This window comes from Augochlora pura, chromosome 10, assembly GCF_028453695.1.
Source record: "Augochlora pura isolate Apur16 chromosome 10, APUR_v2.2.1, whole genome shotgun sequence".
Lineage (NCBI taxonomy): Eukaryota > Metazoa > Arthropoda > Insecta > Hymenoptera > Halictidae > Augochlora > Augochlora pura.
The window spans coordinates 4,309,739-4,323,823 of record NC_135781.1 but is presented as its reverse complement, the minus strand read 5'-3'; the positions used below and the strand labels follow the sequence as shown (position 1 = coordinate 4,323,823).

At 44.5% G+C, this 14,085-nt stretch overlaps 1 protein-coding gene across 1 annotated transcript in view; it reads right to left on the bottom strand.

Moving 5' to 3' along the window:
- Positions 1-11,602, bottom strand: part of Lilli (AF4/FMR2 family member lilliputian) — a 129,026-nt gene extending 117,424 nt beyond the window's left edge. The window contains exon 1 of the mRNA XM_078193681.1: positions 11,549-11,602. Within this exon, the coding sequence (XP_078049807.1) occupies positions 11,549-11,554 (6 nt within the window). The 5' untranslated portion in view covers positions 11,555-11,602. The remainder of the gene's footprint in view (positions 1-11,548) is intronic.
- Positions 11,603-14,085: the final 2,483 nt, after the last annotated feature.

Here is a 14,085-nt window from a genome sequence, read left to right as displayed (position 1 = left end):
CCCGAATCGCCTAAGTAATCCCCCAACTCGTATTCCGCCATCGAATACAAAACTAAAAGCAATAGCCGAAGTCAAACAGAAGCCTCGCAGTTTCGTCCTCGCTCTCGAACTTTCCTCGAAACTTTCATGTTGGCAGCTTGCGCGCGCGACGGAACGTCTCGCGGAATAATATTGCTCGCGCTTGGGGGGGAGGGGGCTCAGGGAAAAAGTGCGAATTAATCGGTGAATAAATGAAGTAATTAAGTGGCGGATTAAACGGCGCGAGCAGAGACGAGAGGAGAGAGAGAGAGAGGGGGGAACACGGGCGCAGCAATTAAAGCCGAGCCGGTGTGTAAATAAGTTTGTCAAGCTAAATGAAATCGACTCGGTGTGTATGTAATTCGCGCGTGTGTGTGTGCACGCACACGTATAGGACAGATAGGACGGACCATTCCATGGAATCCTCGGAGGAGTTCGGATTGATGGGACACCGATTGCGCGGGCGCGTGCGCGTGCCGTGAAGAGTTCCCTCGAGGAAGAGCAGGAGACTACTATCTTTGAGTTTGCCCGACTTCGGGGGCAGACGGGAGAGACCGGCTTTCGGCTGTGTTTTATTGGCGATTGGTAACGCCGGGGTCAGTCGATATGTTCATACGCGGCGCGGCACGGGACGTCCCATGAATATTAAACGCGCGGCAAGGAAAAGGTTCTGGTAATACGGTATTCAAATCGCGCGCGCGCCGCGCGAGGAAGGGATAACACGTTCCCGACACACATACACAGCAGGCGCATACGTACAGGGACGTACGGTCCTGCGGAAAAACTCGAGCGTCGAGCGGGATGTTAATCGATCAGCCCAACCACGGTATCTATATTATCCGATACCAATTAATTCTTATTCGCCTCCGGCCGATTATCGGATGAGCGGCGTTGCCCCGTCCGTCGGAGAACATTAAAATTGATACTAAATCACGGGAACGTGCTAATTCGCATCTAGTAGATGATAACGAGCGTGAATTATCCATCAAGAATTTATCCGCGAATTTCAAACATACTGATGGGAATTTAATTAATTCGGAACGGCACGCTCCGACCGGCGCCGCCTCTCCCGTTACACGTTTCGCCTATACTCGACGCGCGCCCCGCTCGGTCGTCCCGTGATTATGGGCTAGTTTTAATTAACGGGGAGAATCGCCCGTGAAACGATGTTTCGGCGAACACACAAAGATGATTTCCCCCGATGAACTTGTAAAAGCTTGGTCGACAATCGGTCCGCGCCCGGAAGTGTATTGTAGATATCGTGATCGACGATATCGGGTAATTTCGCGTTCGGTTCGTCGTTATCGCTAACGAGTGGTAACAAATACGATTTGACAGCAATGCGCCGTTACCGTCGACTTTATAAATAATTTTCGACAGTCGACGCGCATTTAATCCACGGCGTTGCCGGCGGCTTTTGCGAAATTTATCATTCGCGAGCGGCGAAATAAGTACGAAAATATTGAGATAATGTGGGAGTAATTTATGAATAGTATATAATAGTATATAAATATGATATAATAATATACACTATATATTTTTATAATCTAGTAAATAACTAATTTAATAGCCTCCGCGATGCAGAAGGTCATTTTATTAATCCTTTTCTCTCTGCAAAATTTATTTTGTTCCATATTATGTGTATCACGTTTGCATAATTTAAAAAGGTCTAATGGCCACTAAATAAATAACAATTTCTACATATCGTATACATTAAAATGCAACCCCCAAATATTAATTATGACGAAAAATAGAAGCGAGTCACTCTGGGGTTGAAAAGCGCAATTATGACACAAGATAAAATATTTTCGAGCTTCGTTCTTTTAATCCAGTAGAGCTCCGCGACTGCGAAAGGAAAATTAAACAAACGAGAGTTCGATGATATAGCAAATTATCTATCTATAATAGGTGCAATGGTCTATCTACCCTCTCGAGGGTTGATCGCCCGACGGAAATACGAGTCTCTTAAACCTCGAGGAGGACGAAACTAACAACAGAATAATTCACCGAATATCGAAAGGAAAAGCGAGTCGACGCTCTTCGAGGTTAATTATGCAACGGATATAAAAGTTTTGGACCGATGAACTGCCGCCTGATTGATTCGGGAAATGCCTATAAAAACGCTCGTATTCGGTACTGGAAATCGCCGGGCGCAGCTCGCGCGGGATCCGCGGAACAAACGTTATTCCGAATATAACATTCCCGGCTCCGTAAACGGCGCGGCGATTCGGCTTTTCCGGGACGAGGGGTGGCAACGGGGTGGAGGTGGGGAGGGTGACGAGGAGGGCGGAAGCGCCGCCGCAATGGTATTTGTATATATCGCGACGCAACGCGAGCGTAACAATGTTCCGCGGAACATCTCTTCGAGAGGACTCGCGGGACTGCACTTGCGCGTTGCACTTGCTCTTTCCCTTCGTCGGCCGCACTCGGGAGGCCGATGCAACGAGTGTCGCCGCCGCCGCCGCTTGCCAACCACCCCCGCGCCGCCCACCCTTCTCCGTTCGGCCGTGGAAACCCCCTCGGACCCGCGCGCGCGTCGCCCCGGCGAAAACGTTAACATTTCCATCGACCGGCCGTGAAAACGACGAAACTTCCTCGCGCGTCGGAATCGGGAACCAACCGAGTTCCCGGCCGGGAGGCTCACTTAATCGACGTCCAGTTGACCTAATCGACTCGGTCTTAATCGCCACCGACGCCTGCTGCTCGCGATTTTGCCGGGCGAATACTCTCGCCGAAATAACGATAGTTTGCGTTGCTTCTCGTTTGATCTTTTACTTGGATCTTTTTGATATCTGAGTTTCTGGAATCTACTGACGAAATTTATTAAAAATGATGCGGCATGTTGTTTAAAATTGTCATTATATTTCGTATTGGGTAGGGATAATATTGGGGGAGTATTTGAAATTTGACGCAAATTTTTGAGGTTACAAGGATGATTGTACTATTTTATTTTATTTTTCTCTGATTTTGTCATTTTTCTAGGTTTCTGTAAAATATAATCAAATTCGTCGGTAATCGTCTTGTTATTTATTTAATATTTTTATCGGTATAGTAATTTAATTATATAGTGCATTAGTTCATTGGAAGTCGATATATAAAAATTCTGCATTATTTTGTATTGAAGGCTAATGCTTCCTTTAAAGATTTCTTCGAAGTTTTCTTTGTAATTAATTAATTTCTAATTGCATTTCAGATAATTTTTTAGATAGAGATGCAATAATATTAAACGACGTTATATTTATTTCCCACGAAATTTCCAAATTATTCTAACATTATTATTACAATCGCATTAACGAAAATTGTATTATTCAAGTAATTATGCGTATCGTTGAATGGATCGTAATGCACCATTTATTAACAATAAAACTCAGACCTGTTACATAAAACAGTATTTGCAGAACTGAATTTACACTATAACAAGATAGTGTTTAAATGTACATAAAAATTTTCTAAACTGAGACTAATAAGGATGAATAAAACTAAATTTAGGAATACAAGTCAACGATTTTTCCCTAAAATTCGTCACTCTTTCAAAAACACAGTATCTCGTTTAAAGAAAAAAGCTGATTTTAAAATCTCCGGCTCCGCGAATAAAAAAATAAACGCGCCACATGCTACACCCCTTTAAACCGCGCAACATCGTGCTGAAAAATGCACAACCCCGAAGCACATTTTAAAAATAACAGATGAATAAATTAAACGCCATGCACGCTCTTTATAATCACTAAAATGAAACAAGCGGCGTCACCGCGAATCAAAAAACAATGAAACGCAGCATCGAAACTCCTGAAACGCTTACTGCGCGATCGAGCGGCCCATAGAAAGGGCGCAGACGATGCGGTGGAAGTGAAAGATACGGGATCGCGAGAGCCCGCAAAAAGGACCGCGAGGCGGCCGATCGAAGCCGCGGCCGGTCCGGTGGCGCGGGAAAACTGGATAATCCGCGATTTATAGGGGCTACACGAGAATCGAATTTAACCGGGGTCGGCCGGACCGGGGAAAAAAAAGGCGGAGAGGGCGAGAGGCTGGGGGTGGAGGGGGGACGCGAAATCCTGCGGCAACGACGATGGTCAGGCGCGGGAAGGTTACGCGCGAATATCCCGGAGCGGACACAGTCGGTGTGCCGTAATGGAAGCCTGAAAATCTCTCGATTAATCGGCGAGGGGGTCGAATCGGGCTTGCGGAGCCGAGGATCTGGGGGTGGAGTGGGGGGGGTGGACGGCGGACGGCGGACCGACCGGTGATAACGGTGCGGCGGCCGAAAAAAAAGAACGCGATATTCAGGAGCCCGGGCCGCCGCTGCTGCCGGTGCTGGTGCTGGTGCTGGTGCTGGCTAGGCTCTGTGCTCTGGTCGGACCGCGCGAGCGCCGCGCCGGCCGGTGGTCGTCGCCGAGCGCAATTAGCAGCCGCATTTACGATGCCTACTGGCGCAACTCTCGTATTTTCCCACGGGCAGAGCCGTGAGAATAATTCATGGGCCTCGACGGTGCTTCTATACCAAACGGCCGGGGCACGATGGGACGAGGATGCGGCCGGCGCGCGGCGGAGAGAGGGGCGGCCCGAGAGAACTGTACACCGGCTCTGCCTAGCTGACAGAGAGACCAACCGAGTGACCGAGTGGAACGGAAAGAGACAGAGCAAGAGAGAGAGAGAGGGGGGGGTAACCGGCCGGTAGTATCGTCATAAATTCGCGCTCCAAGTGGAAAAGCCTGGAGGACGGTAACCGTCCGACTACCCTCGACGGAAACTGCGCGAACGGATGGTCCATTTCGCGGTGATTCCGGGGCCCGGCCTGTCTGCCGCGCCACTCCAACGAGCGTCGGCCTTCTACGTTCCAGCCCGATCCCTGATAAGAACGAGATCTCCCGAGTTCGTTCCACCAACTGGACGCGGACCACGCGAACCCCCTGCGCAGCCCGGGATGACGAGCATCGAGAGGACCGCGCTGTGTCGCCGGGCCGATTGGGAATAGAGGGCTTTGGATTTGCCGGAGCTAAGCTTTGATCCCTGGGTAGCCGTGCCTCCGATTCCTTGGTGGTTTCGACGCGTTCAGAGGGAGGATTCCTGTCGGCGGATTAAATTGCGGCTAGAACCGGCGGCGGTTCGTAAAAGTTGCTAGTTGTTTGATAAGGGAGAGTTCCCGGGCGCCCTTTGTACGCTCTGCTGTGCTCGGTGTAGTTGTATTGTCGTAATTAACGGACTTAGACTGTCGAAATATGGAGATTGAAATTGGTGGAATTATTTTTGACGGGGCAAGCGATACTTGTGCCATTGATGGTAGAAGCTTGTATGGTGGTTTAATGTTCTGAGAAGGTGTAAGTAATAGAGTTGGCGAGCTCTAAGCGTGACTAATATATATTATTTTATATTAATATTAAGACTGGGTTTATTTCAATTTCAGATGATTTATATCGTAATTTATACGTCAATAAGGAAGTGTATATGAAAATTTTTCTGACAAATATTTTTATTTTTATAATACCAGGGAGAAGAAAAAGTCACGAATCAGTGATTTTGATTGGTTTAGCAGTACTAACATTGAGACTAATGAATAGCTTTCTACTAAAAGTTTGTCCAATAATATTTGTTAATCTTTATACATTTGATTAACTATATACTGTTAGGCGTAAGTTTAAATGTTTTCAAATGTTTGCACAAACCATCAAACGCTTCCTTAATACGCTTTAAAGCTGCAGTAATGTTAGACAGCGATTCTTAAGTCTTACAAACTTATCAACCCACAAACACTGCTTTCTGACATATTTGATTCTTTTAACTATTACTTGAACCTTAAAATATTAATTTAATATATAATCCAATTTTATCCATCATTTTCATGAAGCTGAATAATGTCTCTTAATCCTTGCAACTTCCGAAGCATAACTTCTCTTTGACCGAACATCTTCGACTGCAAAGTTAAACTCCAATAGAAGTTTGTGCAAACATCGATGCACTTCTCTAACATCTTAACTAATCAAGATTGACTAATATTTGTCGTGTGAAGTCTCTTAATCCTAGCACACTTGTAAAATTACCGAGAACTGTAAACTTAGGCTCGTTTAGATGTTTGTGCAAACTTCGCTGCATTCCTCTACCATTAACACCTTAACTCACACCCAACTGTTTAATAATATTTGTTCAACTAAGTTTCTCAAACCGTCTCTCTCGTAACATTACAAACAGCTTCGACTGCAAAGTTACACTCCAATAAACGTTTGTGCAAACTTCGAAACATTCCTATAATATCTTAACACTTCAAGCTCGATTAGCACTTATTGATTCAAGTGCCTTAAACCTCGCACACTTACAAATCAACAAGCAGCTCTGATTATAAAAATTAACTGTAGAAGTTTGTGCAAACTCGAAAGCATTACTCTAGCATTTAAAATCCAAAGAACGCATCCTACATTCGCCGTGTTTCCCAAATCGCGCGCATCGATCACGCCATAAAAATTCCCATCGACCATAAAAAGCCGCCGTTTCCCGACCGGCAGAAGAAGAAGCGTCCCGCCCGTACCGACTGTGCTTCGCCGCGGAACCCGGCGGTAATTTTTGCACGTTCTTTAATTAGATTCCGGGGGAAAGTTTAGCGGAGACATTAATATTTATCAAGGCATCCGGGCGACGAGTGGCGGTCGTTATCTCGGAAGCGGTTTTTCATCGGGAACAATTTGTCCGGGCGGGCTCCGTTCGTCGCAGCAGATACGTCGCAGTCGGTTTGATAAACTGTTGCCTGACCCAGTTCTATTCGTGAATAGAGAATAATGATGCCGCGGGAGCGGTCCGGGGGTTTGGAGGAGGGGGGGAAGGGGGCGTGGGAGTCTTCGAGCGGCCGATCTTCCGGCGACGAAAACCGCGTCGTCGGCCGCCGCGGAAAACAAGTCTCTCTCTCTCTCTCTCTCTCTCTCTCTCTCTCTCTCTCTCCGCCTTTCGCGGCGATCCAATAGCGCGGAAAACCGCGCCGCACGTGCGACGATATAATGCACTCGGTTTCAGGACCGGGGTAAAAGCTGGCAGGTGTTGCCAGGCGCGGCCGTTAATTTATGGACATGGCTTAACGGCGATTATCAGCGAATTGATATCATTATGGCGCCGCGATATTGTGACACACGTTCGCCCCGGCATCGAGATACTCCCCGATGAGGGGGGAGGGGTGGGGTGGGGGCTGCAATTAATGTCCTTACAGTAGGTGGATCTGTTATCGGCCGATGGGGCGCGATTAATGCCGTGTCGATGGCCAGGTGTGTAGACGGGTCCGCCATTTTCGAGTGTCGCTTTCACGGAGGAGGAATTTGTCGACAGCCGAGAGCGCTGCTTAATTATCGGCTTTCTGCTCGGATTCGGGGCCTTTGTCCGGACGGTTGCTCCGCTCGATCGTCCTTTTCGCGACGTAAATACGTCGTCGTCGTTGTCGTCGTCGTCGTCGTCGGATTCAACGGCAGACACTCGGCGCTTCCCGTAGTTGCCGAGTAATTATGTTCCGCCAAATTGTCGGCCCCCGTTGTCCGACTCCCCCTCTGTTTTCGATCCGGCCATTTACAACGGCACGCGGAAATATTCGGTTCAACTACCATTTTTGCGCTCTGTATTTAAACGAGTAGATATTGAAAGGACAACATGATTTAGTAATTATTGATTATTCATTATTCAGTATCTGTACTCATTAGTTTATTTAAAGCATTGAAAAGCATCGTATTTTCATTTTTGGATGATTTATAAAATTCGAAAGTTGTAAGAATAAAGTTTGCTTTAATTTTGTTACTTTATTAAAATATATTCCAAGGAGTTTTAGATTAGACAAGATTACTATTTATTTGTGTTCACTTCAAGTTTTATATGTTAATGATAGATGGGTAAAATTATATAACATATCTGAAAAAAATATGTATATATTGTATATAATATACTATATCAATCAAGGTATTCTATAACAAATGAATTTAACTTAAATTTGAGGTCAAAAAAGAAACATTAAAAAAATAGTACACCATGTGACACGATTTTCTATACCAAATAAAAAGCTATATAAATTCCTTCACTATACATTGAAATCTCGACAAACGCAACCCTTCCATAAAAGAGCCGCTAAAATTTAGAACAAGCGTCCAAACGTTCGCGCAATCTTCGAAAATCACCGTAATCAATTCCGACGCGACGCGACGCGTCCCCCCGCTCGCAGCATCGAATAAACAGGGTCGCCGAGTTCGCCGAGTGGAACTTTCATCGGCGTCGCGAGGATCTCCGGTCGGATCCGGGCGAGCGTATCACCGCGTCTCGGCGAAATCGTGCGGAATTGCTTCGCCGCGCCGCGCGGTGTTGATTTAAAAGGAAACGCGATTACACGCCGCTGAAGATTGCCGGTAATCACGGCCGCACGTGACCGGCGTCGGATACGAAAGGACGTGAGCCCAAGGAGCATCATTCGGGACCGCTTCGCGATAACTTTCCGCGTTCGATTTCGCCGCGCCGAACGACTCCGACGACGCTCGAGGACCTCGTTATCGAGAACGCGAAGTTCCGCGGTGTTTCTTCCCGTTTCCGCGGAGTGGATGACTATGTCTGCTACTGCTTGATTATGTCAGCTAGTGTTTTACGATGTTTGCCACTGTTTGGCGATGGTTAATACTGTTTGCTAATGTTTAATACTGTTTGGCTACGTTTGCTACTGTTTGACTGCGTTTGCTACTGTTTTACTACGTTTGCTACTGTTTGGCTACGTTTGCTACTGTTTGACGATGTTTAATACTGTTTGACTACGTTTGCTACTGTTTGGCTACGTTTGCTACTGTTTGATAATGTTTAACACCGTTTGACTACGTTTGCCACTGTTTGCTACTATTTGACAATGTTTAATACTCTTCAACGATGTTTAATACTGATTGACAATGTTTGATACTGTTTGACTACGTTCAATACTCTTTAACGATGTTTAATACTGATTGACAACATTTTATACTGTTTGACTACGTTTGCTATTATTTGACAATGTTTATTATTATTTGACAATGTTCCCTATTATTTGGCAACATTTCCTATTATTTGCCAACATTTGCTAATACTCAATGGTACTCGCTACTGTTTGCAAGCGTATGATAGTGTTGAGTCCTGGGCACAGGGCCCCAAGGACGATTTTCAAACAATGAAGACAAATTATAGTTTATGATGCTAGTAATGGTAAAATGCTATTTTTGAGGAACCGAACCATCAAGTAATTTTAGTATTTCGCGCGACGCATGGTAATCGGTTTACAATCTCCTGTTTTCGGTCTCAATAGCGAACGCTGGCATCATAAAACTCGGGGGTTTCCAAAGGGGCTCCGCGGACAGAGGCCTGAAGGCCCAAGGCAGGCTCGCGACCGTTCCGCGAGCAGCTATGTATTTTTACGCTTCATTCAAACCTGGAGGAAATCCCTGTCAATCGTTGCGAAAACCAACCCCTACCATAGAGTTTCTTCCGATCCCCACTTTTAGATTTGTTACCACTTCCACCAACTTCTTCCTGGACCGAGCTTTCGTAAAAGCTCGTACGACGTCAAAATATTAGAAACATTTCGACTATAGAAACATTCAGACCACAGAAACGAGTAGAACATAGATCACGAATTAGTGTAGAATTCTAAACCTGAGAGCAAAAGTGTATTATAGTAAGCTAAATAATAAAGTGAGTGAAATTCCAAGTCCACATTTTAATACAGTCCACTTCTATAGCGTCATAGTTCGTCGCTATTACTGATCGACGCCGTGACGCCCCAACAGATAGTGTTCGACAATGCATAACCGCGTACAACATCGTTCCTTGGGACAAATCGAGGATCGATTTAAAAAGGTAACAGTCTCGGCGGTCGGCTCTCGAGCAATCCGCGGGTCAAACTTTCGATTAGTTTCACGGTCGTGTCCGTGGAATCGCCGGCTCGAAATAGCTCGAATCGAACCGGCACGCTTCAAGGATGCCCTTATAAATAGACGGGACGTTTCGACATCGTCTGAACCGTTCGACAGGCTATTTCTTTCCCACGGAACTCCAGCCACGGTGTCTTACGTCTTACGCAGTACACGATAAAAGCGAAAAGCCAAGCATACGTGTGTGTCTGCGTGCGGCAACTTCACCGGTGAAGTCCGATCTTCACTGATTCGTGGAAACGATATTCTTGTGGCAATGTTTATTTGAACGGATAGATTGAATTTACTCGATGAAATGCAATTGTTCGAACAGAGAGTTTGTCGAAATGGTATAATACGATTAAATACAGAATTATTTGGATAAGTAGAATAATTTATTTTTGATTCGTATAAGTAGAATAATTTATTTTTGATTCGTATAAGTAGAATAATTTATCGTGTATTCGGATAAATAGAATGGTTTATTCTGTATTTGAATAAATATAGTAAATTCTATAAAATTCTTTATTCGAATAAATGGGATGATTTATTCTATATTCAAATAAATAGAATAATTCAACCGAATAGAGAATTATTCGAATAAATAGAATAATTCAACCGAATAAAGATTTATTCGAGTAAATAGAATAATTAATTCTTCATTCGAGCAAAAGAATGATTCGAAACAGAATAATTCACGGAAACAAATAAAATAATTTATCCTCTATTCAACTAACCTAACCAAATAAAGAATTATTCTAATAAACGGAATAAATAATGACGAACACTGTATTATTAAAATAAAATATTCGATCGAAAGAAAAGTGATTAAAATAATTATCTAACAATAAACAATTATCCGAGACAAGAGAAACCACGCCTGCAACAATGTCACAGGTATCTCCGCGACTAATTTCCTCGCGGGATCCACGGTATACTATAAAAATGGCGCAGATTGGCCGTGTCGGATCGAGGCAGGACCCCGGGACCGGACTACAAAGAGCGATTGTGTGCAGGGTAACACGAAAATCGGCGCGTGTCGTTCGGTCGAACGTCGCCTCTGTTAACCGAGACGTGTGGCTCGAAAAGGCGGCCGAATGGCCCCGGCAGACGAGAGAGAGAGAGAGAGAGAGAGAGAAAGAGAGAGAGAGAGAGGCCCCCGGTCGAAAGAGGACGCGTTCCTATTCGGTTTTTCGCCGGAACAGGGGAAATAGAGAAGGAAGAAACGCGGCGCGCGTCGTCGTTGGATACGTTCCATTAACGTGGCGACAAAGTTTCCGTCGCTGGTGTAGGGCGCGAAATTGTGTTCTCTCGGCGGCCGGCGAAAGCCGATACACACGGCTAGCCGAAACGGCGAGTCGATTCGGTTGAACGACAGCCGCGATATGACCACCACAGAGCGAGAGAAAGAGAGAGAGAGAGAGAGAGAGAGGGGGGGAACGTTGTATCGCCCGAGAAAATTGACTTATCGACCGAAAGCCCGACTTCCAACGACAGCACGGTTAAGTTAAAGGCAAAGTTTCGACGCTTACTGGCCGGACGAGGCGTATCGCAGTCGATCGCCCCCGTGAAAACCAGTCGTTGGCTATCCGATTCCCCCGGTGAATTGAAACGGGCGATAATGGCGAACAGAGAGCAAACGGGCTGCTTACCTTCATTATGATCTCCAGGTCCGCTGAGTTCTCGGCGGGAACCGGCCTAGTACTTGTCCCCTGAAACAACACCATTCAGATTGAATTCTTGCATAGACTGGACACGCTAATTATTGTACTATAATCTACGATCATCTAATGTAACTGTGTTAATTACTATCTGTTAGGGAATTGATTGCAAGTGTTAAAAATTAAAGAAAAATTGACATTGTCTTGGAATAGTAACTCTAGGCTCGTTTCATTTTATGTTGTACATATCTGTTTTAACCAACACGTGTGCGTTATCAGAGACCATTTCACTCAGAAATGAAATAAATAAATTAATTAATTAATACAAGAATAAATTAATTAATTCATTAATTGAAAAATGAAAAATAGGTAAGTAAGATATTTTAGACAAACACTAGATCGATCTGCAGACGTTTATATATTCTGTAAAATATTATGCTTGTTAAAGGAGAACAATAGAAAATTGTCTCTATGCAGAAGAATTGCAGAAGAATTGCAGAAAAATGTTATCAATGTATACGAATAATAAAACCATTTATTACAGAGAAAAGAAATGCAAAGAATAAAATTTTCTGCTATCGCCACGCGAGTGCAATGAAAATAGAAATAACATTTTACATAAATATTTTACATTTCAAATACATATATAATAAAAAAAATGATACAAGCAAAATAAACGGAGAAAAATCCGTAGTCCAACAATGATCAGAATTTCAAAGGAATCGCGAAGACCTCGGCTAAGAAATTGTATACCGGGTGCGCGCGTGTGTCTGTTTGCTGAATGCGGCTTTGTGAAATGTTCAGAGCCGGTTAAAAGTGTGTAAACACACACAGACACACACACACACACAGAATTTTGCGACATGGTCCCTGTGCAAACTGTAGCAACTCCGATCCTTTCGCCGTGTTCTATTGCGCTTATTATCTTTCTTAATTTCCTGCGGAGGGAGCCCCTGTGAACATTTCGCGTTCCACTTTCATTATCTTATCTGGCCATCGTGCCAGCCGGGACATTCTCCGTCCAACGCTCGATCAAGAATTCATGGAAATCTGTCTTGATACCGTTGAACTTGAAATACCAACCGCGAGACAATTATTTGCGGCCGATGATGTATTCATCGGCCTTGTGAAACTACCTGCTCCGCGTTTCCAATGCTTAGCAAATTTTAACGATTTCAATAATGGCTAATGCTTCATTATCCCATTCGCTGCCAAGGACGAGTATACACGTCTTTGGCAGGGTGTCACGCATTGCCAGGACGAGTATACTCGTCCTACTTTAAATATATTATAACATGCAGGCTTTTGAATTAGCAAATCTTTTGTGGCCACAAACATAAATATAAATATGTAAAAAACTTGAAAAAATACTACAAATAAAATTTTTTACAAAAATAATACTTTATTTCTTATAGAGAATGATAAAATATAAATGATGAAATATAAATTGCAATGGGAATGACTTTATATAATTTAGGCTTGGCAGCGAATGGGTTAAGGAACCGTTGAAAGCTTGATTTAGTATATAATTAGGCTGCGAATTTTAGCAAAGTAAAAATTGTATAAATAAATAATTTCAATAAATTGTGTACAAATATAAAAATGTTCTCTAACTATTATAATGTCTTTATAGTTTCCTTTCCTATGCAATAATGTTTATCTAACTAATGTTCTGTATTTATGTTACTTTAATAATTTAAAGATTATTTTACTTTTACTTCTTATTTTATTTTAATTACGGGGCAAACAATCAGGTAAAACAAAACAAGTACACTAACACGGCGACTACGCGATAAAAAAGACCGTGCTAAAACTGTAACAGAATAATTCGGCTATAAATAAACTAAACGGCCGAGATAATTACAAGGATAACCGCCGGTACGCTCGATACCTAAATCCATTATTACCAACATTAAAACCGTCGACTGCCACAAATCACGCGAGAGATCGATAACCTAACGTCGCCCCGAAAAAAGGCACACACGGCCGGTTAACAATTCTCGAATCGTCGGAACAACGATCGTTTAATTAACACAGGAGAAACCCGAGTCCCCATAAGATCGAAATGGAGAAGCGTATTACCACCCCACCCCTCCCCCGGGGCTTTTCTTCGGTCATTTCAATGGCGGCGCGGGTATAAATCGGCGTTAATCGCGCGCGTCCCCGGGTACGCGCTCATTTACGCGGGTTGTTAATTAAAAAACCGATCCGGGGACAAATCCGACCGAGGCGGAGCGCGCGCGGAAAAACTGTCTCCCGCGAACGCTCGCGATTTATCACGGTGCCGTACCACGGCGATCATTAATCAACGCGGCAGTTCGTCCCCCCGCCCCCCCCCCTTCCTCGCCCCTAGTCGAAGGGCCGGGTTCTCGCGTTGAAAAGAGCACGAGAACGGGTGCGGAGGGGGACGATGGTATTTACGAGTTACGTCGAGTGAGTCGGTTCCTGGGAGGCGAACGCCGCGGAGACAATGGCGGAAAACGCGTGGACCGCGTGACGCCGGACTAAAAACCGACCGGAGGGGACGG